The sequence below is a fragment of the Sprattus sprattus genome (genome assembly GCF_963457725.1).
Source record: "Sprattus sprattus genome assembly, chromosome: 19".
Classification (NCBI taxonomy): domain Eukaryota; kingdom Metazoa; phylum Chordata; class Actinopteri; order Clupeiformes; family Clupeidae; genus Sprattus; species Sprattus sprattus.
Genome location: NC_137917.1, coordinates 22,596,594 through 22,616,929, shown reverse-complemented (window position 1 = coordinate 22,616,929; position 20,336 = coordinate 22,596,594). Strand labels below are relative to the sequence as shown.

The 20,336-nt window shown below is 41.0% G+C and overlaps 2 protein-coding genes across 2 annotated transcripts; one reads left to right on the top strand and one right to left on the bottom strand.

The window, feature by feature from the left end:
• The first annotated feature begins 331 nt into the window (after nucleotides 1-331).
• nr1d2a (nuclear receptor subfamily 1, group D, member 2a) lies at nucleotides 332-6,731 on the top strand. The gene is made up of 8 exons (XM_080858208.1): nucleotides 332-656; nucleotides 1,981-2,220; nucleotides 2,695-2,783; nucleotides 3,159-3,303; nucleotides 3,459-4,201; nucleotides 4,400-4,585; nucleotides 4,820-5,030; nucleotides 5,240-6,731. The coding sequence occupies exons 1-8, from the start codon at nucleotides 638-640 to the stop codon at nucleotides 5,434-5,436; spliced, it is 1,830 nt and encodes a 609-aa protein (XP_080714334.1). The 5' UTR covers nucleotides 332-637; the 3' UTR covers nucleotides 5,437-6,731.
• Nucleotides 6,732-10,714: 3,983 nt separating this feature from the next.
• On the bottom strand, nucleotides 10,715-19,358 carry nek10 (NIMA-related kinase 10; the record flags this gene model as incomplete). The annotated part of the gene is given in 29 exon segments (XM_080857948.1): nucleotides 10,715-10,770; nucleotides 10,876-10,987; nucleotides 10,990-11,012; nucleotides 11,015-11,150; nucleotides 11,334-11,541; nucleotides 11,669-11,739; nucleotides 12,070-12,199; nucleotides 12,290-12,365; nucleotides 12,749-12,851; nucleotides 13,074-13,195; nucleotides 13,471-13,516; nucleotides 14,117-14,254; nucleotides 14,369-14,497; nucleotides 14,839-14,941; nucleotides 15,033-15,097; nucleotides 15,246-15,314; nucleotides 15,425-15,486; nucleotides 15,754-15,896; nucleotides 16,603-16,827; nucleotides 17,556-17,642; nucleotides 17,742-17,821; nucleotides 17,941-18,008; nucleotides 18,106-18,184; nucleotides 18,279-18,320; nucleotides 18,528-18,612; nucleotides 18,736-18,834; nucleotides 18,931-19,052; nucleotides 19,146-19,206; nucleotides 19,291-19,358. Coding segments are annotated over 29 exon segments (2,808 nt in total).
• Nucleotides 19,359-20,336: the final 978 nt, after the last annotated feature.

The window sequence follows — 20,336 nt, the reverse complement described above, 5'->3', positions numbered from 1 at the left end:
ACCCAACTTCCAGTGACATAATGAAAATACACTAAGGTTACTGGAAACACGTTGCATGCCTGCAACAACGTGAGAGCAGGGTTATTTCATCCACCAAGCGAAGACTCCGCCTCTGAAAAAAGTGTGTCACTGGGTTAAAGTGACTGAGCGCCGGGCCAGGAGGAGTGGCCGACAAACAGGTCACATGTTCAACACACAACTCTGCACATTCAGTACAGCGCGGTCACACAGCTAGGGAGTGTCATCCTCGAACAATTTCACTTGTCATTCATCAGTGCATCCTCATGGACATCGGACAGCTCCGTGCTTAAAAGCGTCTTTCATAGAAGATTAGCGAGAATCCAAACGCGCTGGTGTGAAGACCTGTGCTGCGGATGTTTCCTGCAGAGTCTTTTATGAGATAGCATTTGGAACTATGTCTCGTTCTTACTGCCGCGGCAAAGTAAAAGGAAACAGTGTTACTGTGGCTTGATTAGTAGTACTTTTGCAAGCTACATTGTTTCAATTCAGGAGAAAGTCTGCGTAATCTGTGTACATTGCTGTATAGTGGGTATTTTTTATATATATTTTTGGTCATCAGTAGTTACTTGTTTCAAGATATTTTTGCCTCTCGACTTTTCAACGCACACAGCATAACATGGAATCAACTAAATTGGGTAAGAGTAATGTATTTGTATTGAAATTGTCTACCATGCTAAAAGATATCAGGCTGTCCTTATCTTTACCTATTACTATGTCGAAGACAAAAACTCATTACAAATGACTTATTTAGGTTTACAGTTGACATTCATGTCTTTGGTCAAGTGGTCTACATATGTAGAAATAATATATGTAAAAAGTTGTTTTAATATGTGTATATTTGTGAGTTTCTGTCGGGAAGTTATTTCGCTATTTTTGTCATTGAATAGTCACGCCTAATGTGGGTTAGGAGTGCTTGTGTTGTGAACACATTGTACTCACAATGTCTGGGTTCCTCAAGCTCACATGGCCAAGCCAGCCTGGTCATGTGCCTCTGTCTACACGATTCTCCTTTCTCGTTTCCTATTGGTCGAAATTTGCCGTGACGCACTCATTACATAATTCTGAACGATGTACCGGCACTGTGGTAGACTGCAGTACCACGTGAGGCAGCGGGAGACAGTAGTCCTGACCCAGATATTTCCCCCATAGAAAACACGACAGGTCCACGTGTGGGAGTGTACAGTAGTTAAAGCGTCATAGCTAGTTAGGTAACGCCCCGTGCTTTTCATGATCGACATCCACCGTAGCGCCAAGAACATGACAAAATTACTGAACAAAGTCATTAACATTTTGGAAAAACATTTTGGTATTGTTTTTCTTTGACTATTTCTTTCTCTACATGTACATGCCCATTTGGCCTACAAACAATACGCATTATTTATCATTATCAGTAATCATCATTATTATCTTTTTTTTAATGGTTCTTATAAGAGATCCCAGTGGCAGACAACAGAAATGCTGTACAGTCATCAGGTTTCACCAAGATTCAACTTTCCCTCTAGTTAGCCATACTGAAACCAGAATGCTCGGAGCAATGTAACTTATCCTAGCCTAATCTCCACCAGGAACTCTGAGAATGTATTTGTTATTGTAGGTTGCATGTGTGTAGAGAGTACGGTTATGTAACAGTGTTACTTAACGAGGTACATGGGAGGTACAAAAATAGGTCAATAACAGTGACTGAAGCCATGTCTTCGACTCCTTGCCCTTTATGGCTGTCCACTGCTGAAAACTGTTGCATTTCAGAATCAGAATCAGATTTTCTCTTATGTTTCATAACTTCTTTCCCTGCCTGAAACTCTGGAGCATTTAATTGCTTAATTAAGCCATTTAAGAAATGTTTAAGGCTACTTCATTGATGAAAGCTGATATCACATGATTGAATGTCTGCCCTTGACTTCCCCTGCACTACTGTGAACTCTCTCAATGAGTCTGATATCATTTCTCCTTGCATTACAGGGGGTGTTATAGCGTACATTCGCTCCTCTGGCACTTCCCCCGGCCCTGAGGCGTGCTTGAATGACAGCTCCAGCAGCAGCACTACTAGTAGTAGTGGCGGCAGCAGCAACAGCTCCTCGACCTCCCCCCCTCTCTCCATGATGCCCAGCCGGGGTGGACCCTCTAAGCTCACCCAGTCCCGAGGCCACACCTCTGAGAAGTTGGGGGCGCAGCCCTCCACTGGCAAGAGCGGCATAACCAGTGAGTCACAGTGAAAGTTTGCTCTGATGTTTTTCAAAGGGAAGTTTAACAAGAGCCCATCAATAGTGACAGTTTGGGGCCTTCCCGCATTTAGCAGACGTTTTTTTTAGAAAGCTGAACTAGATCTTCCAACAGGGCTCTGTTTCCGCCACTGTAAATGGTTTCGTTTCTGACGAATAGCCAGTCATGTTTCTTGTGAATTTGTACAGTTCTTCGGAGCCAGAAAAAATAGCATTTGCTAAATTGGTAATGTGCCTCAATGGAAATGTCAAATCAAGACCTCACTTTCACATGGAGCCAATACTTTTTTTAGGCCCGTCAAAATAACGCTTTCATTAATACATTATTTATATAGCACAGATTAATCCCACTCAATCATACCCCTTTTCCTCATATGTTATTGTACATAAGTACCACAGTGAAGCTAAAGACTAAGACTTTGGTTAATCATTATTGTGTGGTTGTTGTTTTCAGAGCTGAATGGCATGGTTTTACTATGCAAAGTGTGTGGAGATGTGGCCTCAGGATTTCACTATGGAGTTCATGCCTGTGAAGGCTGCAAGGTGAGGATCTGCTTCTAAACCTTTTTCCGACTGTTGAAAGACAAAAAGCCTCTCTGAGGTCAAAACGCCCCTCTCAAAGGTCATGTTTTTAAAAAAAAAAGCCTCTGTAAGGTCATGCTTTAAAAACAAAAAGCCTCTGTAAGGTCATGCTTTAAAAACAAAAAGCCTCTGTAAGGTCATGTTTTAAAAACAAAAAGCCTCTCTCAGAGGTCATGTTTTAAAAACAAAAAGTCTCTCTAAGAGGTCATGTTTTAAAAACAACAAGCCTCTTTAAGGTCATGTTTATTCTGCTTCCTTGCTATACTGCAGCATGTTCACCTTCATGTGGTCCCGTGCAGTTGTACAGTGGTGTAATTAGTTGCATTGCATTCCCAGGGCTTCTTCAGAAGGAGTATTCAGCAGAATATTCAGTATAAGAAGTGTCTGAAGACTGAAAGCTGCACCATCGTGCGCATCAACCGCAACCGCTGCCAACAGTGCAGGTTCAAGAAGTGCATTGCAGTTGGCATGTCAAGAGATGGTGAGTAGATAGGAGGAGTAGATTTTTAGGGGATTTTTAGATAGTTTGGTCGAACGTTTATCTGTAGGACCTTTTAGAATTAGAATTGTGTCAAGGGTGTTGAAGAGAGGAAAGGGTATGTTTTTTTTCTAACCTCATCTCTTCTTCTTGTTTAGCTGTCCGATTTGGCCGCATCCCCAAACGGGAAAAGCAGCGCATGCTCCTTGAGATGCAGAACGCCATGAACAACATGATGACCAACAGCGAGCTGCACCACATGCTGCAAGGCACCCAGACTGCACCCTGCCCAACGGAGCCCATCCCCATACCCGTCTCCAATACCTCCAGGCCCTCACCCACCTCCTCCTCCTCCTCCTCCCCCTCCTCCTCTGTGTCTTCCTCATCATCATCAGACCCTTCTTCGCCTCAGAGTGTGTCCGCCGACTCCGAGTCCAATGTTCCTATGGACACCTCCCTGAGCTCCCCGTCTTCCTGTGCGTCAGACAGCGGCGAGGAGGATGCCGTTACCGGCAGCAGCGGCAGCCGCACGGTGGTCCAGGAGAACATGTTCGCATTTAAGCAGGACAGGCCGGCCAGGTCGCCCATCTCCCCCACCAGAGGCTCCCCCTCGCTGGGGCTGGCCGAACAGCTGAGCCACAGCAGCATGGAGGAACGCCCAGAGCACGGAAGACACTTCAATGACAACACGACCATCACCTCTCACAGGAGCTACCATCCTGTTTACACACAGCAACCTCAGAGCTGGTCCTACAGGGAGGAGAGGAGCGGCTACGGCACCATGCAGCAGCTCAACGGCGCCCCTAGTGGTACTTATGCAGCTAACACCCAAAGCGCCTACCACTACAGCCAAAGCGTGAAGGAGCAAGCGCCATCGGTGTCTGGCAACCGAGGGCATCTGGTGAGTGTCATGTCAGGCTATCATTAAACTCTTGTAATTCATGTCACTAACTCAGAGCAAGATGGAGTATGTTATTCAGTATTGTTTTTGAACCGTAGTTTTGAATAGGAGAATTGAAAACGGAACAGAAAGGCATTATTAGGATTTTATTCTTACAAGTGTCTCCCTTTTCTAATCATTTGTCATCTGTCCTCCCAGGTATGTCCAATGAACTCCTCCCCCATCGTGGACCCAAGCCTGTCCAGTCATGAAATCTGGGAGGAATTTTCCATGAGTTTCACCCCTGCTGTTAGGGAGGTGGTGGAATTTTCCAGGCGAATTCCAGGATTCCAGGACCTCTCGCAGCACGACCAAGTCAGCCTTCTGAAGGCCGGCACTTTTGAGGTTAGCGTCCCGCTCTGTCCCAGAATCACAGACAGCCATTGTGTAAGATTCAGCTTGATAACATCCAGCACGGATCAAACCGAGCATGCTATCTCATGTAAGAAGTAGATCAGGATTCAACAACTAGGCCAGAGTCAGCTAAATTTAAAGCAGATTTAGCATGTTTAAAGAGCTAAAAGATCATTTTTACATGTTTTGTTTTCCTGATCTTGTACTCTACATTCCTCCCACCAGGTGCTTATGGTGCGCTTTGCCTCAATGTTTGATGTGAATGAACGCACTGTGACTTTCCTGAGCGGCAAGAAGTACAGCCTGGAGTCTCTGCGCCACATGGGCGCAGGAGAGCTCCTCAACTCCATGTTCGAGTTCAGCGAGAAGCTCCTGTCCCTGCAGCTGAGCGAGGAAGAGATGAGCCTCTTCACCGCCGTGGTGCTAGTGTCGGCAGGTACGTGTCACTTCCTGTTTTTCATTGCACTGAGACATTCCTCTCAAAAGACAGTGCAGTAATCGAACCGATAAGGTTAAAGTTCACGCTGTGTGGAATTAAACAGCAGTTAGAAAAAAAACACAGCACTCGGTGAAGGACGTGTCAGTTATTTAACACCTTTTTTCTCACCCTTTCCTCTCTCTCTCGCTCTTTTTTTTCTTCTGCAGATCGGTCAGGTATTGAAGACATGAACTCAGTGGAGGCAGTGCAGGACAACCTCATCCGTGCACTGCGGGGTCTGATCATGAAGAACCACGCCAACGAGGCCGCTGTCTTCACCAAGCTGCTCCTCAAACTGCCTGACCTCCGTTCGCTCAACAACTTGCACTCCGAGGCACTCTTGGCCTTTAAGGTCCACCCATGAACATGGAAGCACGTTGTCTTCTCAAAAAATGACCAACATGGGACTGTCACTGTAGAATGTATGTAAAGTTAAAAAAATGTATTGCTTTTGGAGTGGAAAGGGTGTATGAAAAAAAAAAAACTGATTGACTGCCATGAACATGCACGTATTTGTGTGAACCCTTAGTGAATTTTGAAGATTTGGAGGTATCACACAGATTGAAACAAATGTATGTATTGATGGATCTTTTCTTGGATCCTAAGAACCACTGTATTACTTTGCTGGGTCTATTGCACTTGTATTTCTCAAGTGTGTAAATCATAACCATGATTTATACTAATGTATATGCTTATGCCTGCTCATCTTCCTTGTAGTTTCTTAAACACTACACCTGAGGAGAATCATAAGGTTTGCATAAGGTCCAGTTGCTGAAATGCATGGCCAGCTCTGAAAGAACCTTGATGTCAATCTGTCCTTCTGAAAAACAAGACAGTCTAATTTCTTTCCCTTTAAATATTTGAATATAAGTTCACTTGCGAATCATGATAATATGTAGTTCTGTTGGTCAGAATGTATGGCTAAGTTAGTGCTAGCTAGCAGTCAGAATGCACATACGCATTGCTTTATTGTTTTGTTATTTCCTGTTTGCTTGTTATGTTGTAGAACTACTTTTTTGCACAAGGTATTGCTGCGTATTGATCCGAAGCAGCCTTTTCACAGAGCCTGTTTGCTTGGACCTTGTTATGTGAACATCGAGGTATGCGTCTGCAAAACATCGTTTGGGTCTAGAGATAATTCCCTTGAGAGTACAAAAAGCTACGTCAACAGAAAGAACAGTACTGAGTGTTTGTTACCGCCATTTGCAATTCAAGAACCAATATACAGTATATTTCAACTTCCTTGTACTTCCAGTATCCAAACCTCGCCAGGAAATCAGGTACAGCATTTTCTGTACCTTGCACAGAGGAGAGGCAAAGGGAAAGAGCAAGTGAAAGTTTACCAAGAAGAATGCAGATGGCCTTAAGGCCTCGTGTCTGCATGTGGACATGGGGTGTGCTACTCTTCTGTTGTTCTATGTTGTTGTTGTTGTTGCTTATTGTTTTGTTTTCATTTTTTTTTTTTTTTCTGTGAACAGACCAGTGAGACATTTTAAATCCCATTGCTAGGGATTAGTATGCTTTCTGTATCCACTGTTCTGGAATATTCTATGCAGAGGAAGCAGCTAGACAATGTAATTGGCAGAGGACAGTTCAAATCTGATCTACACCAACCATTATGTCCATATGTATTTTGTCTTTATTCTGATTTTCTTTGTAAATGAGTCCAGTATGTATAGTTGTGTATATCTATTGCAGATGTATCTATATAAATAGCAAATCAATAAATATATACAAATAGTATATAACATATTGTGTTCTCGGTTTTCTTTTGTACTTTTCACGTAAATACTAAACTTTTTTATAGTGGCATAGTCCACAGTTTTTTTTTACACACAATCACAAAACAAGTCATCATGGCAATGGTATGTGATTATGTTAGTGTGCTTTCATCACATTGGATTACAAAAATTGGCAAGGAGCCAGTTCCCCAATATAGAACGGTATTGCGCATATTTGTCCACTAGATGTGGCTGTTCACTCCGTACGGATTCATACTATGTCAAGGACGAGAGAAAGACAAGATAGCTAGACTACTGTATTGTGATATTTAATATGATGCAATAAGTTCATGCAAAGTGCAGTCTGTGTTACATTCCAAACCCATCTGACAAAAAGATAACATATTGTCAGAATAGTAAAAGTGCATCAGTCACCCTGAGATTTAAAACAAATAAATACAAGACTTGTAGAACTATGAACACACTCAATTGTAAATATGTACATAACCATTTGAGGGAATTTAAAAAGTGGATGAGCAGAATCATTAACTTTAGGCTACTACAGTAGGAAGCCAACTGCAGGAATCTTAAAATACTAGAATTGTGTCAGAGGGCAAAGGTCGCCCATCCTGTTCTAGCTCATCACCACAGAAAAGCTTAGACTACAGCACTTATTCAACAGCCCTAGAAATACACAGACACATTCATTTCTTCATCATGACAGTATAATGAACATAGGCTGATGTTGCTGAGGTGTTTCTAAAGGAAATGCAGCGTAAAACTAAACACCTAGTAGAACTAACTTCCCATTCGTCTGGAAGTCAGACAAAGGCGGACTATGGAATCCAAAAGATATCAGGCACACAGCAAAGCCTTTTCTGCAGTAGATTACCCTGTAATCTGCAATAGAATACCCCTTTTCTGCAGTAGATTACCCTGTAATCTGCAATAGAATACCCCTTTTCTGCAGTAGATTACCCTGTTTTCTGCAGTAGATTACCCTGTAATCTGCAATAGAATACCCCTTTTCTGCAGTAGATTACCCTGTTTTCTGCAGTAGATTACCCTGTAATCTGCAATAGAATACCCCTTTTCTGCAGGAGATTACCCTGTTTTCTGCAGTAGATTACCCTGTAATCTGCAATAGAATACCCCTTTTCTGCAGGAGATTACCCTCTTGTCTGTTGCACAGTGAGTTAAACTCAGTTAACAATTATTTAACTGGCACGTACGTCTAATAATTGCACATCTACGTAAGGGTTTCATCTAGGCTTCTCTGGCCAACAATGTGGTGATACTAGGAGGTTGAGCTGTAGGTAGGTGTGACTTAATATATAATGAGTATGTCAGTTCCACAGCTCCTTCTGTACATGTAAACACTTCATAAGGTGCACACACTAAGATGATCCTGCCGTCCTCTTAAAGGCACCCAGTGCAACTTTATGTAAACATTCAATGAAAAATAAACATTCAATTTCTAGTCTTTTTTACACGTAGTAAGTTTCAATAACTCCATACCATTACATATCGACATTTAAGGAGCAAAGATGAGACGTCGTTGTGTGGTGAGAACTGATAGAAAATCGTAAACAACAACAATCGCTGGTGGGGAGAAGCCATTTTTCCATTGACTGGAAGCCTGCTTTTAGTTATTGTAGGTTACAAAAAATAAAGAAAATGGCGGCGATTGTTGTTGTTATCGATATTCTATACAACGACGTCTCATCTTTGCTGCTTGAATGTCGGTATGTAATGGTATGGGGTTATTGAAACTTACTACGTGTAAAAAAGACTAGAAATTGAATGTTTATTTTTAAGCCTCGAAAGTTGCACTGGGTGCCTTTAACAGCAGGGATTTGACTGGTCCATCACGTGGTCTTGTTGTGACAGGCTTCGGAGCATACAAGAACGTGCGGAGATGAGGTTCTCTGGTGTCCACTCCTTGCCCCCTGATCCTTCCTGTGGTGAAATATGACAGAGTTAATGATGACAATGATACAGCTACAGGCTGAGCGAGCAGAGGTGTCACTATGCTATTAATTAATGCCATTTTATTCAACTTTCATTATTGTTAACTGTACGGTATTAACTCTCCTACTGACAAAGGAATCAGTAAAAAAAAAAAACAATAAAAAGAGATAATGTCACAAAAAGTAAAATGTTTCTCTAGAGAAGTGCTTTCTTGAACAGACATATTCCCTAGAGAAAACATCCCTATCTTGATGCTGTTGTGTTATACAGTAGTAGCCATTTTCAACCCTCTTCATCCCTACCTGGATGCTGTTGTGTTATAGTAGCCATTTTCCTCCAGCTCCTCCTCTATCAGCGTCTAGGGTTAGTAAATTAACAAAAGTAGGCAGGGATTCAATGCACAATCACTTACAGCACAGCAATGGAGACACAATGGAGACAGGAGGAGACAATAGACTCACTTGCAGGTGTTCATATGTGATACCATCTTGAGGACTCGCATAACCGCTCTCACCTGTTTACAGGAATATGTTTTTAAAGCGTTCAGGAAACGACACAGGTGGAGAAACCACTGATAAAACCAGGATCAGATTTAGACACCTCACTTCTCTATTAAGTCACCTCACTGTACCTCGGGTTTCAGCGCTGAAAGGTTCCCCTCCTAGCGACTGGACCAGTGACCACCAGTCTCTGCTGGGAGACACTGACTCCACCAGGTCTGTGCTTCCTTGAAGAACCTAAGGAACCAAATGGTAAAAAAGCCCTGTTACTTACACCCCTGGGGAGTGCCTTGGAATATGTGATTGGACAAATGCAGGGACGATAAGAAGACACACGCTACTGTATATTACACATGCATTGATATATTTGGAGCTCTCTCTTTTTGTTATATCTTAACCACATCTCAAGCAGGTCAGAAACATACTGTATAGTTGAAAGAAGGTGAAAGGCTGTTGTTCATAAAGCAAATCATGGCTACTAATTGTAAAATGACTGTAAGAGATAAAGCCATACCTTGTTTAACTCCACTTTAAGGTTATATGGATCGCTTCCGTGATGGAATAACGATTTTTTGAACCTCTCAATTGTTCGCCTTCTGTGGTTGTAGTGTGGGGCAGGAGGAAGCTGATAGTTCAGGGGGAGTAACATGGAGTAACATGGTTAGTGTTGAGTCAGTGAAAATAAAGTATTATATCTTCTTCATATATGTATATATATTATATGTTTATATTTAGTATTTTACAGTATCTTCTTCAGTCTGAAATACTGTACAGGTGCCTACCTGACAAATATAAATCATTTTATGCAGTAGTCCAACCAATCTTTGGACTGGGTCCTCTATTTGCCGAAGTTTCCTCTGAGAAACGAAAATTCCTGCTGTGGCTATAGGTCATAGAAAACAATTACATGAACAAAACAAATGTATTATGACTTTTATTTTATGAACACATATCATAAAGACTCTTTTATGAGTATGTCTATTATTCCTTTCACTGCTGTAACACATTTTGTATTACTTAAGATAAACCAAAAGGTTTGAGTTCCTTTACTTGCAACTAATTAACTAATTAACTAAATAAATAAATATAATCTAACCTGGACGGGTCTTTGGCTGGTGAAGTGCAAAATCCCCACTAAAAGACAAAGACGTGGAGGTATGATGTCATTTGGGAATAAAACAGATTTTATATTACACATTATCAGAAGGAGGAGAAAATGAATAAATGGCCCTATTTTAAATACCACAATGAAGCTTCACAAAACGTTAATAGTCATTAATCATCGCCTTATGGCACCTTATTAAAACACTTTTCTTCAGTTCAGTGACGGTAACAATACAGTCAGCACAAAGAGGAGCAGAAAATAGGATCACAGAGGTATTTCAAAATGTCCCAGCGACGACTGGTATTAAGAGACACATACCAAGAAGCACCCTTCACTTGTAACAACTCACCAGGCAGAAGAGGGCTCCGACAGAGAGTGACTCACACTGCACTTGGTCGACCCTTTAGGCAGTAGAGAGGAACCATATATTACCTCTGAGGACAGTTTCAGTAGCAAGCTAAAACAAGTCTGAATATGGCTTGACAAGATAGTTAGGAGGATCTTACTGAAGCTTTTACAGGCCTCTGTGCCAGACCTGCAAGGTGTTCCTGAGTCTTCCTCAAAACCATTATCTGTATGAAAAACGCAACATAATGATTTACAGTGATGATAAAGTAGAAACTATTATAGAAACTATAACATACTTTTGCAATGGGGGACTTTTATAGTTACAGTGTAACTTACCCTGGTCTTCTCTTTCCTCTTCAGGTTGTGAACTGCATAGAGAATGAGGCGGGTTGCCTACAGATCCAGTGATAACATTCTCCTTGATGATTTTCCCCTATAACCACACAGTTGCACAACTTGAATGTGATGTTTAACAAGCATACAGGCTTTAGTCTACAGCCACAGTGTTTGTTGTTGTCCTTAGACACAACCAACTAGCTCTTAAGAGGGAGAGAAACATAATGCCTCTAATTATCTAACTGCTGCAAGAACTGTATAAACAAGTATATCTAGTCACCTGAGAGTTTAGAGCTTCCCAGTGTTCAAGTCTGGCTTGGTTGGACTCCAGGAAGTACTTCTGTGCTCGCTTCCTGTCTCGCTCGGCCCTGCGCTCGAGGGCCTGATGGCTGGCGCACAGGTTATCCATGAACTTCATCAGCACATCTGAGATCCTGGCGCTGACTTCTGCGATGTCTGGCCGACTGTCTGGGTCTGGAGTTAGGCACCTAAAAAAAATCATTGGAAGCGTTACACAACCTTTACACAGAACCACAATATTTAATGTTGTGGTTATCACTGATCTTTGCCTTAAAAGGAAACAGTAATGAAGGTCCAATATGCCACTGAATTCACCATTTGATCAGGTCTTGGATTCTCTCTGAAAAGAGACCCTCCTCTATTGGGTCATAGACTGCCTCCACAATCTGCAGAACAAACATTGTTATTCAAGCACACATTGCTATTCAGAGGTCAAGCACACTTCCTGCATCAGAACGTAAGAGCGTTGGAGTATAATAGGATGACTGCTATGAAATATTTTAATATGTTTAATAATAAATATTTTATTAAATAAAAAAATATGTTTTTTTTTTTATGTACAGTATATACCTGAATTTGATTCCTGTTCCTACTACCTTGCTGCTATTCTACCTGAAATTCCCTTACGGGATTAATTGAAGTTTATCTATCTAGCAGCATGTCTATCAATACGTCTATCATCCATGCTGTGTGACATCCACAGTTTGCATGTGAACCTTGGTGGCGAGAGAGAGCATGTTGGTGCTGTAGAAGGGAGGCTGGAGGGTGAGCATGTGGTACAGGACGCAGCCTAAGGCCCAAACATCCGCCTTCTCCCCATACGGCTCACTCTTCACTATCTCTGGGCTGGAAGAACCACATCACATCAATGTCATCATTTTAGAGAGGAGTATGAGTGAGGTACATGTTCCTCCATATGCATTCACTGACACTTACCAGGAGTACAGTATGGTGCCGACCACTGACGTGAGCTTGCTGTTCTCTTGTTTCTGCTTTGCAAGGCCAAAGTCAGCTGGAGAGATATTTGTTTTATCTGGTTATCAATACGGTAACGGAAATGTATCCCCCTGTGTGAATTCTAGTCTGTAAGAGTTCCTTCTATGTATCATCCATATCTGTTGACAGAGCCAATGTGCAGTCATTGGCTGTCTGTACTATGCCACGTGAAGGAAGACGCTATTGTCATTGGTGCATCTATTGATATTATAAGTTACATAACTGCCTGTACTTTATATCTAATCACAACCACAAAGAATTATAATGTTTAAAGCAAGAACCACTAAGACATTTTATTTAGAATTTCTTTACATTTTCTATGCGCCGTTTAACAGATAAGAGTAGAGTATGAAAGAGACAAGGAGGACCCGGGAGAATGGATGAAAGTGAGTTACATACTGATAGTAACTTTGTCTTTCTCTCCAAGCATGATGTTATTAGGGGAGAGGTCTCTATGGACAATCCTCTTCTCCTTGTGCAAATATCTCAGTGCTAGACATAACTGTGGAGAAACCAAATAATAATAATAATAATAATAATAAAATTGATTTGTATAGCACCTTTCATACAACACAATGCTGCTCAAATAGAACACCATCCTTTCATTCATCACAAGGCAAACGCATAACCTTTCCATTATCTTCACATAACATATAGAGTTATCGTTCTCTTACAGGAGCTATATCTAAATCTTCATTCCTCGTCCCATTTCACGTGTTGTTACCTGTATGAAAATGTTCCAGACTCTGTCTTCAGTGAAGTGCTGTTGCTTGTCTCTGAGCGAGGTGAAATGGTCAGAGAGAGGAACTCCCTCTATCAGCTCCATAACAACATACAACCTGTCACCTGTGATAACAGTACAAGATAACGCCATACCACACCAACAGCAACATCTTCAACTTCATCAAAAATCAACAGAATTGATTTTTAATTGTAATTATAATTGTATATTACAATTGTAACAAATAATAATTGTATATTATAATTGCAATATATATTATAATATTATATTATAATAACATTACTAGTATTTCTCTATAATGGCATAGCTCCTTTGATGATTTTGGGGTCATGATGAAGCACAAAGACGAGCCCTGCCACAGAGCTGATGTAACACTCACCTTCCAAGAATGTCTTGAGGTATTTCACAATGTTTGGGTGGGTCATCTGGAAGAGTTTATTAGAGAATAGAAATGATTTGTGTTACCTCAAATAGTTTCCATCTTGCTGCTCAACTGTTTACAATCTGTATGAGCTGTTGCATTACATTCTAAAACTGATTGTTCAAATCCTTAATTGTGATTGGCTAAAAGCCGTTGTAAAATCCAGCACAACCTTACAATTTGTCCTCATAACATTTTTTTAGAAAAGCAATAAGCCCCGCGAGTCCGTGGTTTGCGCTGATTTTAGAACAGGTAAGGGGGTTTTAGGCATTACATTTTTCTAACACTTCACAGCATCACAGTTCCTTATAGGCTGTTGTGTTGACATCATATGCTAGCATGTCTGAGGATAATGAGTGAAAAAGTGTCACCGGCAATCATGCAGAAATGAAAAACACTCTTCCATCCAAAACATACAAATAGAAAAAAAGCCTTAATAAAATAGAATGATAATGCATTTTAAACACTCCTAAATTAGTAATAATCTAGTAGCACGTACAAATGGATAGTTGCTAACACCAGGCGTATAAACATGGCATGACTCAAACACTGAAATGTAAATTTGAGTGAGACACAGCAGCCATCTGTGACTCTAGAATAGTACCTGCTCCTTGACGATGGTAAGCTCCGAGACGATTTTCTCTACACTGCTGTCTCTGGCCTTTTTGTCTTTGCCAAAAGCCGGGTTGTGTAGGTTCACTTCCTTCAGAGCCAGAAGGTTCTGTCCATTCTGTTTCCGGACCTTTCAGCAGGCCCAACAAATCAAAGAGCAACGTGAGAACCAGATTTCCTCAACACTTCTGATGAAAGAGTGAGAAAAAATGATCATAGCAAATGATAAAATGATGGCCAACACCTTGAAGACACTGCCAAAGGCCCCGCTCCCCAGATGGTCCAGAATGGCGTATCCATTGATCACTTTCAGAGGGGGGCGGTTCTGGTCCGCTGTCTCGATACTTTCCTTCAGCTCATTTAGCTCTTCGCTCTGTGGACCATCAAATATGCATCGGTCTTCAAAGGCATACCTTAGTGTGGTGCCATTTATTTTAGGTTGCACAGATCTGCTCAGATGTCTGCAATGATTGCTGGCATGTGTGCACTACTGAGGAACGCGTGCTTGCTTTATACTGATTCTGATATTGAACAAATATGATATTTCTTTTTTTACAACTTTAATGGGACATTTTGAAAATACACCTGTATCACAGCTGTGATGGAAAACAGTCTGACAGACTTTAACATATACATACAGTATACTATAACATACTACCACATTACAGTATGAAAACAAACGAAAAAATGACATTATAAATAATACAACCTTACAGTGAAAACGGAAACTTTTTCCTGCAGCGCTTGATAGGCAGTAATGTCTCTAATGTAATGTCCAACATCAATGAACATCTCAAAGAGGTCAAATGGAAACAGTCTAAAAGAAAAGAAAAAAAACACTTTAAAACTTTTTCATTCAAAACCAGCTGTATTCACATTTGGATCATGTCAAGCAGCATATCACATACCTCTTAAACAGATGTCTATTTCGCTCTATGCTGAACAGAAAGCGAAGGGTCCTAAATGCGTAACACTGAAAGATAAACAAAACAGACAACATCTGTAATGTGAACTGTTTAAGTACAATATATAATCTACTAGGTAAAGACATTTGAGCTGTTTTTTATGTGTTGTATATTTTATACGATTATATTTTCAGTCAGGATGTTTATGGTAAGTACCTGTACAGATGACCCCTTGGGTCCATCTTGTGGCAAAATCAGCTTAGCTAATATGTAGATCCCATTTTCCTGTGAACACAACACCTGGGTTACGAGTTGGCATGAAACTGCTCCCAAATTGAATGTATCGAGACTGTTGTGCAATAATAGTGCAGTGTGATGGGATGGATGCTCACTACCTGAACCACATGATGAGCTGTCACATCATCCAACACAAGCTCAGTAACGGCAGCACAGCAGGCTGAGGAGGAGGAGAAAGAGCAAACAGTAAACACAGAACGAGACAGCTCTTATGAGATGAGATCTGGTACTAAATCAATCAATCAATCAATCAATCAATCAATCAATCAATGTATGTATTTGATCAAGAGGGACAATGTACATTCATGAACATTAAAATGTAAATGCACCCAATTATAGCCAAAAGGCTAGCTTCTATGGCATGCAGTCACCATGTTGTTGAGGCGTATTAAGCCTGGCACGGTTGCATTGAGTGTGGCTGACCTACCGGCCTGCAGAGCCACAATGTTTCCAGCAGTGTCCTGCGGGCTGAGCTCCTCGGAGACATGCTGCCCCTGGATACAGCCTGCGCCATTGGCACTGGAGAGGGTCTCAATGGAGGCGCGGTCGTCTGACACATATGACCGCTCACTACACAGATCAACATAAGATTCAAATGCAATTCAAAAACAAAGCAGATGGTCTTAAAAACATCCAACCACTGTAACCACACCCCATGACACTTAATGTGCTGTAAACAAAAACAAACCCTGACGTTGAAACATGTAGATTTAGCTTTGTGTTATTAGGAATGTCAGGGTTATGAATGTCATTTCATAGGAGCACAAACAGCAAGTGATTTTCAAGAAAGCATTGACTGAATCATGAGACCCTATGGACTAAGAGTTATGAGTCAATGAGGAAACAGTCTACACGCCAGTCTACACGCCGGAATGGCCTCGTAAATTACTTTCTGTATTTATCTCTTTCAATTTTAGATGTTTTATGAGCATATAATTACTGTGCTGTATTTAAATTTATGTTAGCTAATTGGTAGTTTGTATGCTCAAATTAAATAGGTTACTCCCCAGTAATCAAGGTTTTATATTACTGCAGTTTTATTTTCGCAATCACTTTTTCTCTTGTGCATATTTTGGTTGGACATTTATAAAAGATCATAAAGTCACACAAATTGGGCCACTCTGTACGGAGCTATGGGAAGAGATATTTAAGTAAAACTACAAAACACAACCAGGCTAAAATAATGTTCATAATAATAATAATAATACTTATTATAATAACAATAAAAACAAACATTACAAATAAAATAAATCATTCCTGCTGCCTGAGGACCTACACGTGCAGTATGCGCAGGAGCTGTTGCACCCCACCCCAGGATCGGATCTCGGCGCTGGCGTCGGGGTCCTGGCAAAGCTGGACCAGAACCCAGACCACGCTCCAGAGCAGCTTGAGGTTCTCCGCGTGGAGAAGGCTGAGCAGGACGGGCACGCCCTCGCAGGTCTTCAGCTGCTCCCTCACCTGCCGCACAGGACACAGCAGCCTCAGCAGCTCCGCACACATCCTGAAACACGCCCACGGGTGTTCACATTCACATTTACATTCACATTCACATTCACATTCATATTCACATTTACATTCACATTCACATTCACATTCATATTCACATTTACATTCACATTCACATTTACATTCACATTCACATTCACATTCACATTCATATTCACATTTACATTCACATTCACATTTACATTCACATTCACATTCACATTCACATTCACATTCACATTCACATTCACATTTACATTCACATTCACATTCACATTCACATTCACATTCACATTCACATTCACATTTAGTAATTTAGCTGACGCTTTTGTCCAAAGTGACGTACAAGGGAGAGAACAGTCAAGCTAAGAGCAATGAAAACCTTATATACTACTTTACATAAGAATTAGAAAAACGACATAGAAAAGAAAAAGAATTGCAGGAATGTAACTGCTGTAAGTGGAAGTTAAGCACTACATACAACCCATTAACTCTATTTAGGCACATCATGACATCATTATACGAAACACAGCAATCTCAACATCAGGGAGTATACGTACTGATTTGAATAAAGGGAATATTATGTTCACTGTGTTTACGTAAGGATGTAAAGACTTAAAATCCACTGAATTTAAAATAAAAACAATGCAGTCATTGTACTTGTATCTCATTTTGTATAAATGTAATGTAGGAAGGGTGAGAATGGATATAATGGTCCTGTTATAGTATAGGCAGTCTTTTCACCTTTTGGACAGCAGGTCGTATTCTTGTAAGATGATTAGCAGATTTTCGACGATGCACAGCTCTCCTATCTTCTCCTTGCACTCCAGACTAAGTATAGAGCAAGAAGATGGATGCGTTTTGCATGACTCAGACAATTAACAAACAGATGACTGCAAATGTTTAAGGACTACATGCACCGTAATGCACCTTTCTGCCAGGGAGGTCAAGACCAGGAGAGCTCCTAGTAAGACACTGCTATCTTTAGATGCCAGGAGCTTCACGAGAATCTATACAGACAAAATGAACAAGAGATTGTGCAAATGTAATCAGATGACAAATACAATTAGGGGAATTTAACTGGCTTTAGGGATCGGAACGAATTACTACGGCAGTTCTTTTTTTCTACCTTGTGTGCACCACATTCAATAACCCACTTTCTCTGGTCTTCCTTTGCAGCAATTTTCTGAAACACATCTACACAGAAACAAAAGGGGACACAATGTTTTTTTCGTAATTAAACCATTAAGAGGGAAAACTACTGACTAAAACATAGCAAAATGGGATAGCTCACATGTCATGGCGACTAGATGTTCTACAGCCAATCTTTGTTCCACAGCATCCAAATAATGGTGTGATACAAAGTCCATGTACTGAGAGACACAATGAAGGGGAAACTGCTCACAAGTCCCGGGACAGTACAGCACAATGCACAAACGCTAGCATACTGTTCAGATGAATACCTACCCTTGAAAGGTGCCAGGATCCTTGGAGATCATGGAAGACTCTCTGGAATAGATTGTAAGGTCATGGCACATTCAGCTAGTTTAGAAACCACCAACAGTTGTGGTTATTCTATCGAGCAAATGAACGTACTCACTTTTGTTGTTCCTGTGTTAGTACTTGTTATAATGTATTTACACTGTTTTTGGGCGGTTTAAGTTGAAACGCTTCCTTATGTGTGAGATAGGGATACACTGCATTGGTACAAGTCACCTGATAATGTTGTTCTCTGATTAACAACCGCAAGCAGATGAGGGCCCTCAGAATGTTGTCAGGGGGGGTATGGTCAAGCCATTCTCTGTGAGGGGATATGTGACAATATTACCAACCTGTCATGTCTAAGATAACACGTTCAAAATTATAGATGATTAAAGCTCTATCAGACCTATGGGTAAAGGCAGCCTATAGCATTCACAGTCACCTGCAGTTGAGCCTGTTTCTGATCAAGGCTGTGAGGATGCTTTGGAACGTCTTGTGATGGGGATGACTGCAGAAATGTCTTTGGTCTCTGTAGGTCAGACTTGGGACAGAAATGAAACAGTATTGTTATGAGAAGCTATACCACACCCAGTTCTGATCAGAATGAGATTTCCATCATAATTTTTTATTAGTGTACCTGAAAATCTCAAGTTCAGTTGCTTCGGTCTTTGTGGATTTTGAACTCTTCCCACTTCTGTCAGCTGTATGGTGGAGATGGGAATCTGTTTTGACAGCTTTAGACTGATTCTGCAGTGTGACCTATAATAGCAGTCACAATGAAATGGGTTCAAATATCGATCATGTCCTTTCCGCAATGATAGTCAAGTGTATAAGCGGTGCGTGTCTAGTCACCTGTGGGTTGCTTATCGGAGTGCTAAGCAGAGAGAGGAGCCTCTTGAGAGCGTGCAGTTCCCTGAATATTGCATCAGGTCAAGTTAGGTACAAACAGAACAAACTGAAGAAGGAAAAAAACTGTCTACAAAAGTTTTAGACCTACCTGTCATTGCCCTTTGAATTTGGGGGGGTCGTATCAGCTCTTTTGGATTTCTTTTCCAGGTGGGACATTTTCAAAACTTTCCCCTAGAGAGACATTCCTGTCAAAACAGCAGCCTTCGTTGAGGCAAGTGTGGGACACACTTCCTTGTTCACACACTTTTGTGTACAACGGACAGCTTGAATAGATAAGAAAATGTTGCAAGCAACTGAGGGGTGTCAAAGACAGTTTAAAGACGGCTTGCCTAAACACTTATTAAAACGTTAGTTAAATGATGTACAAATAAGCTTAGTGTCACATTCAATGCCTCAAGGCCTTCTAAGGCTTACCCTATAGTGGGTGTCAGAAGTAGATCATCTGACAGACATTATTCCAATCTTCACAGCACCCATGTCTCTCATTTGCCTTCTCTGCCATTATGTTTCATTTCATTCCAAGGAAGATGGCACACCTGAGGAGTCATCGAACCAGGTAAGGGGTTGTTTAAAACGGGTCAGCCTTTCCACCAATGAGAAATAGAGATGTTGACGGTTGGTATGTATGCGTTGGTTCCCATGGTTATATCTAGTGGATAGCGGTTAACATGTAATTTGATCAGCGAGGGTGGGAGCAGTTCCGCTGAATTGAGAACACAGACTGGGATGATTTTCATCAAACTGAGAACTCACATACACGACTGCTTATTAGAGCGCAAGCACATTTTCCTGAGTCGCTGTTAATAAATGAGGAGCTATAGGCTTGCCATTTTTTTTAAAGGGCCGTAGCTGGCTGACGACATATTCTAGGTAATTTATCTTATCTAGATAATTCCAATAGATAATGGCCAGAGTCAAACATTAACCCAGAGTACAAGGTAATATGAGAGATCTGAGAGACATTTGACACCTCTAACATTTCCCCTCCCCTAATTTGTGACTATAGACAGTCAGTAATAAACTGGCAACACTTTTGAGATGTAATGTATGAAAGTTGGTGCAATTACAGAAAGAGTTAGGGTATATAAAGTTATTTAGCGTTTGATATTTGGGAAGGTGAAACATAGCGGGGCG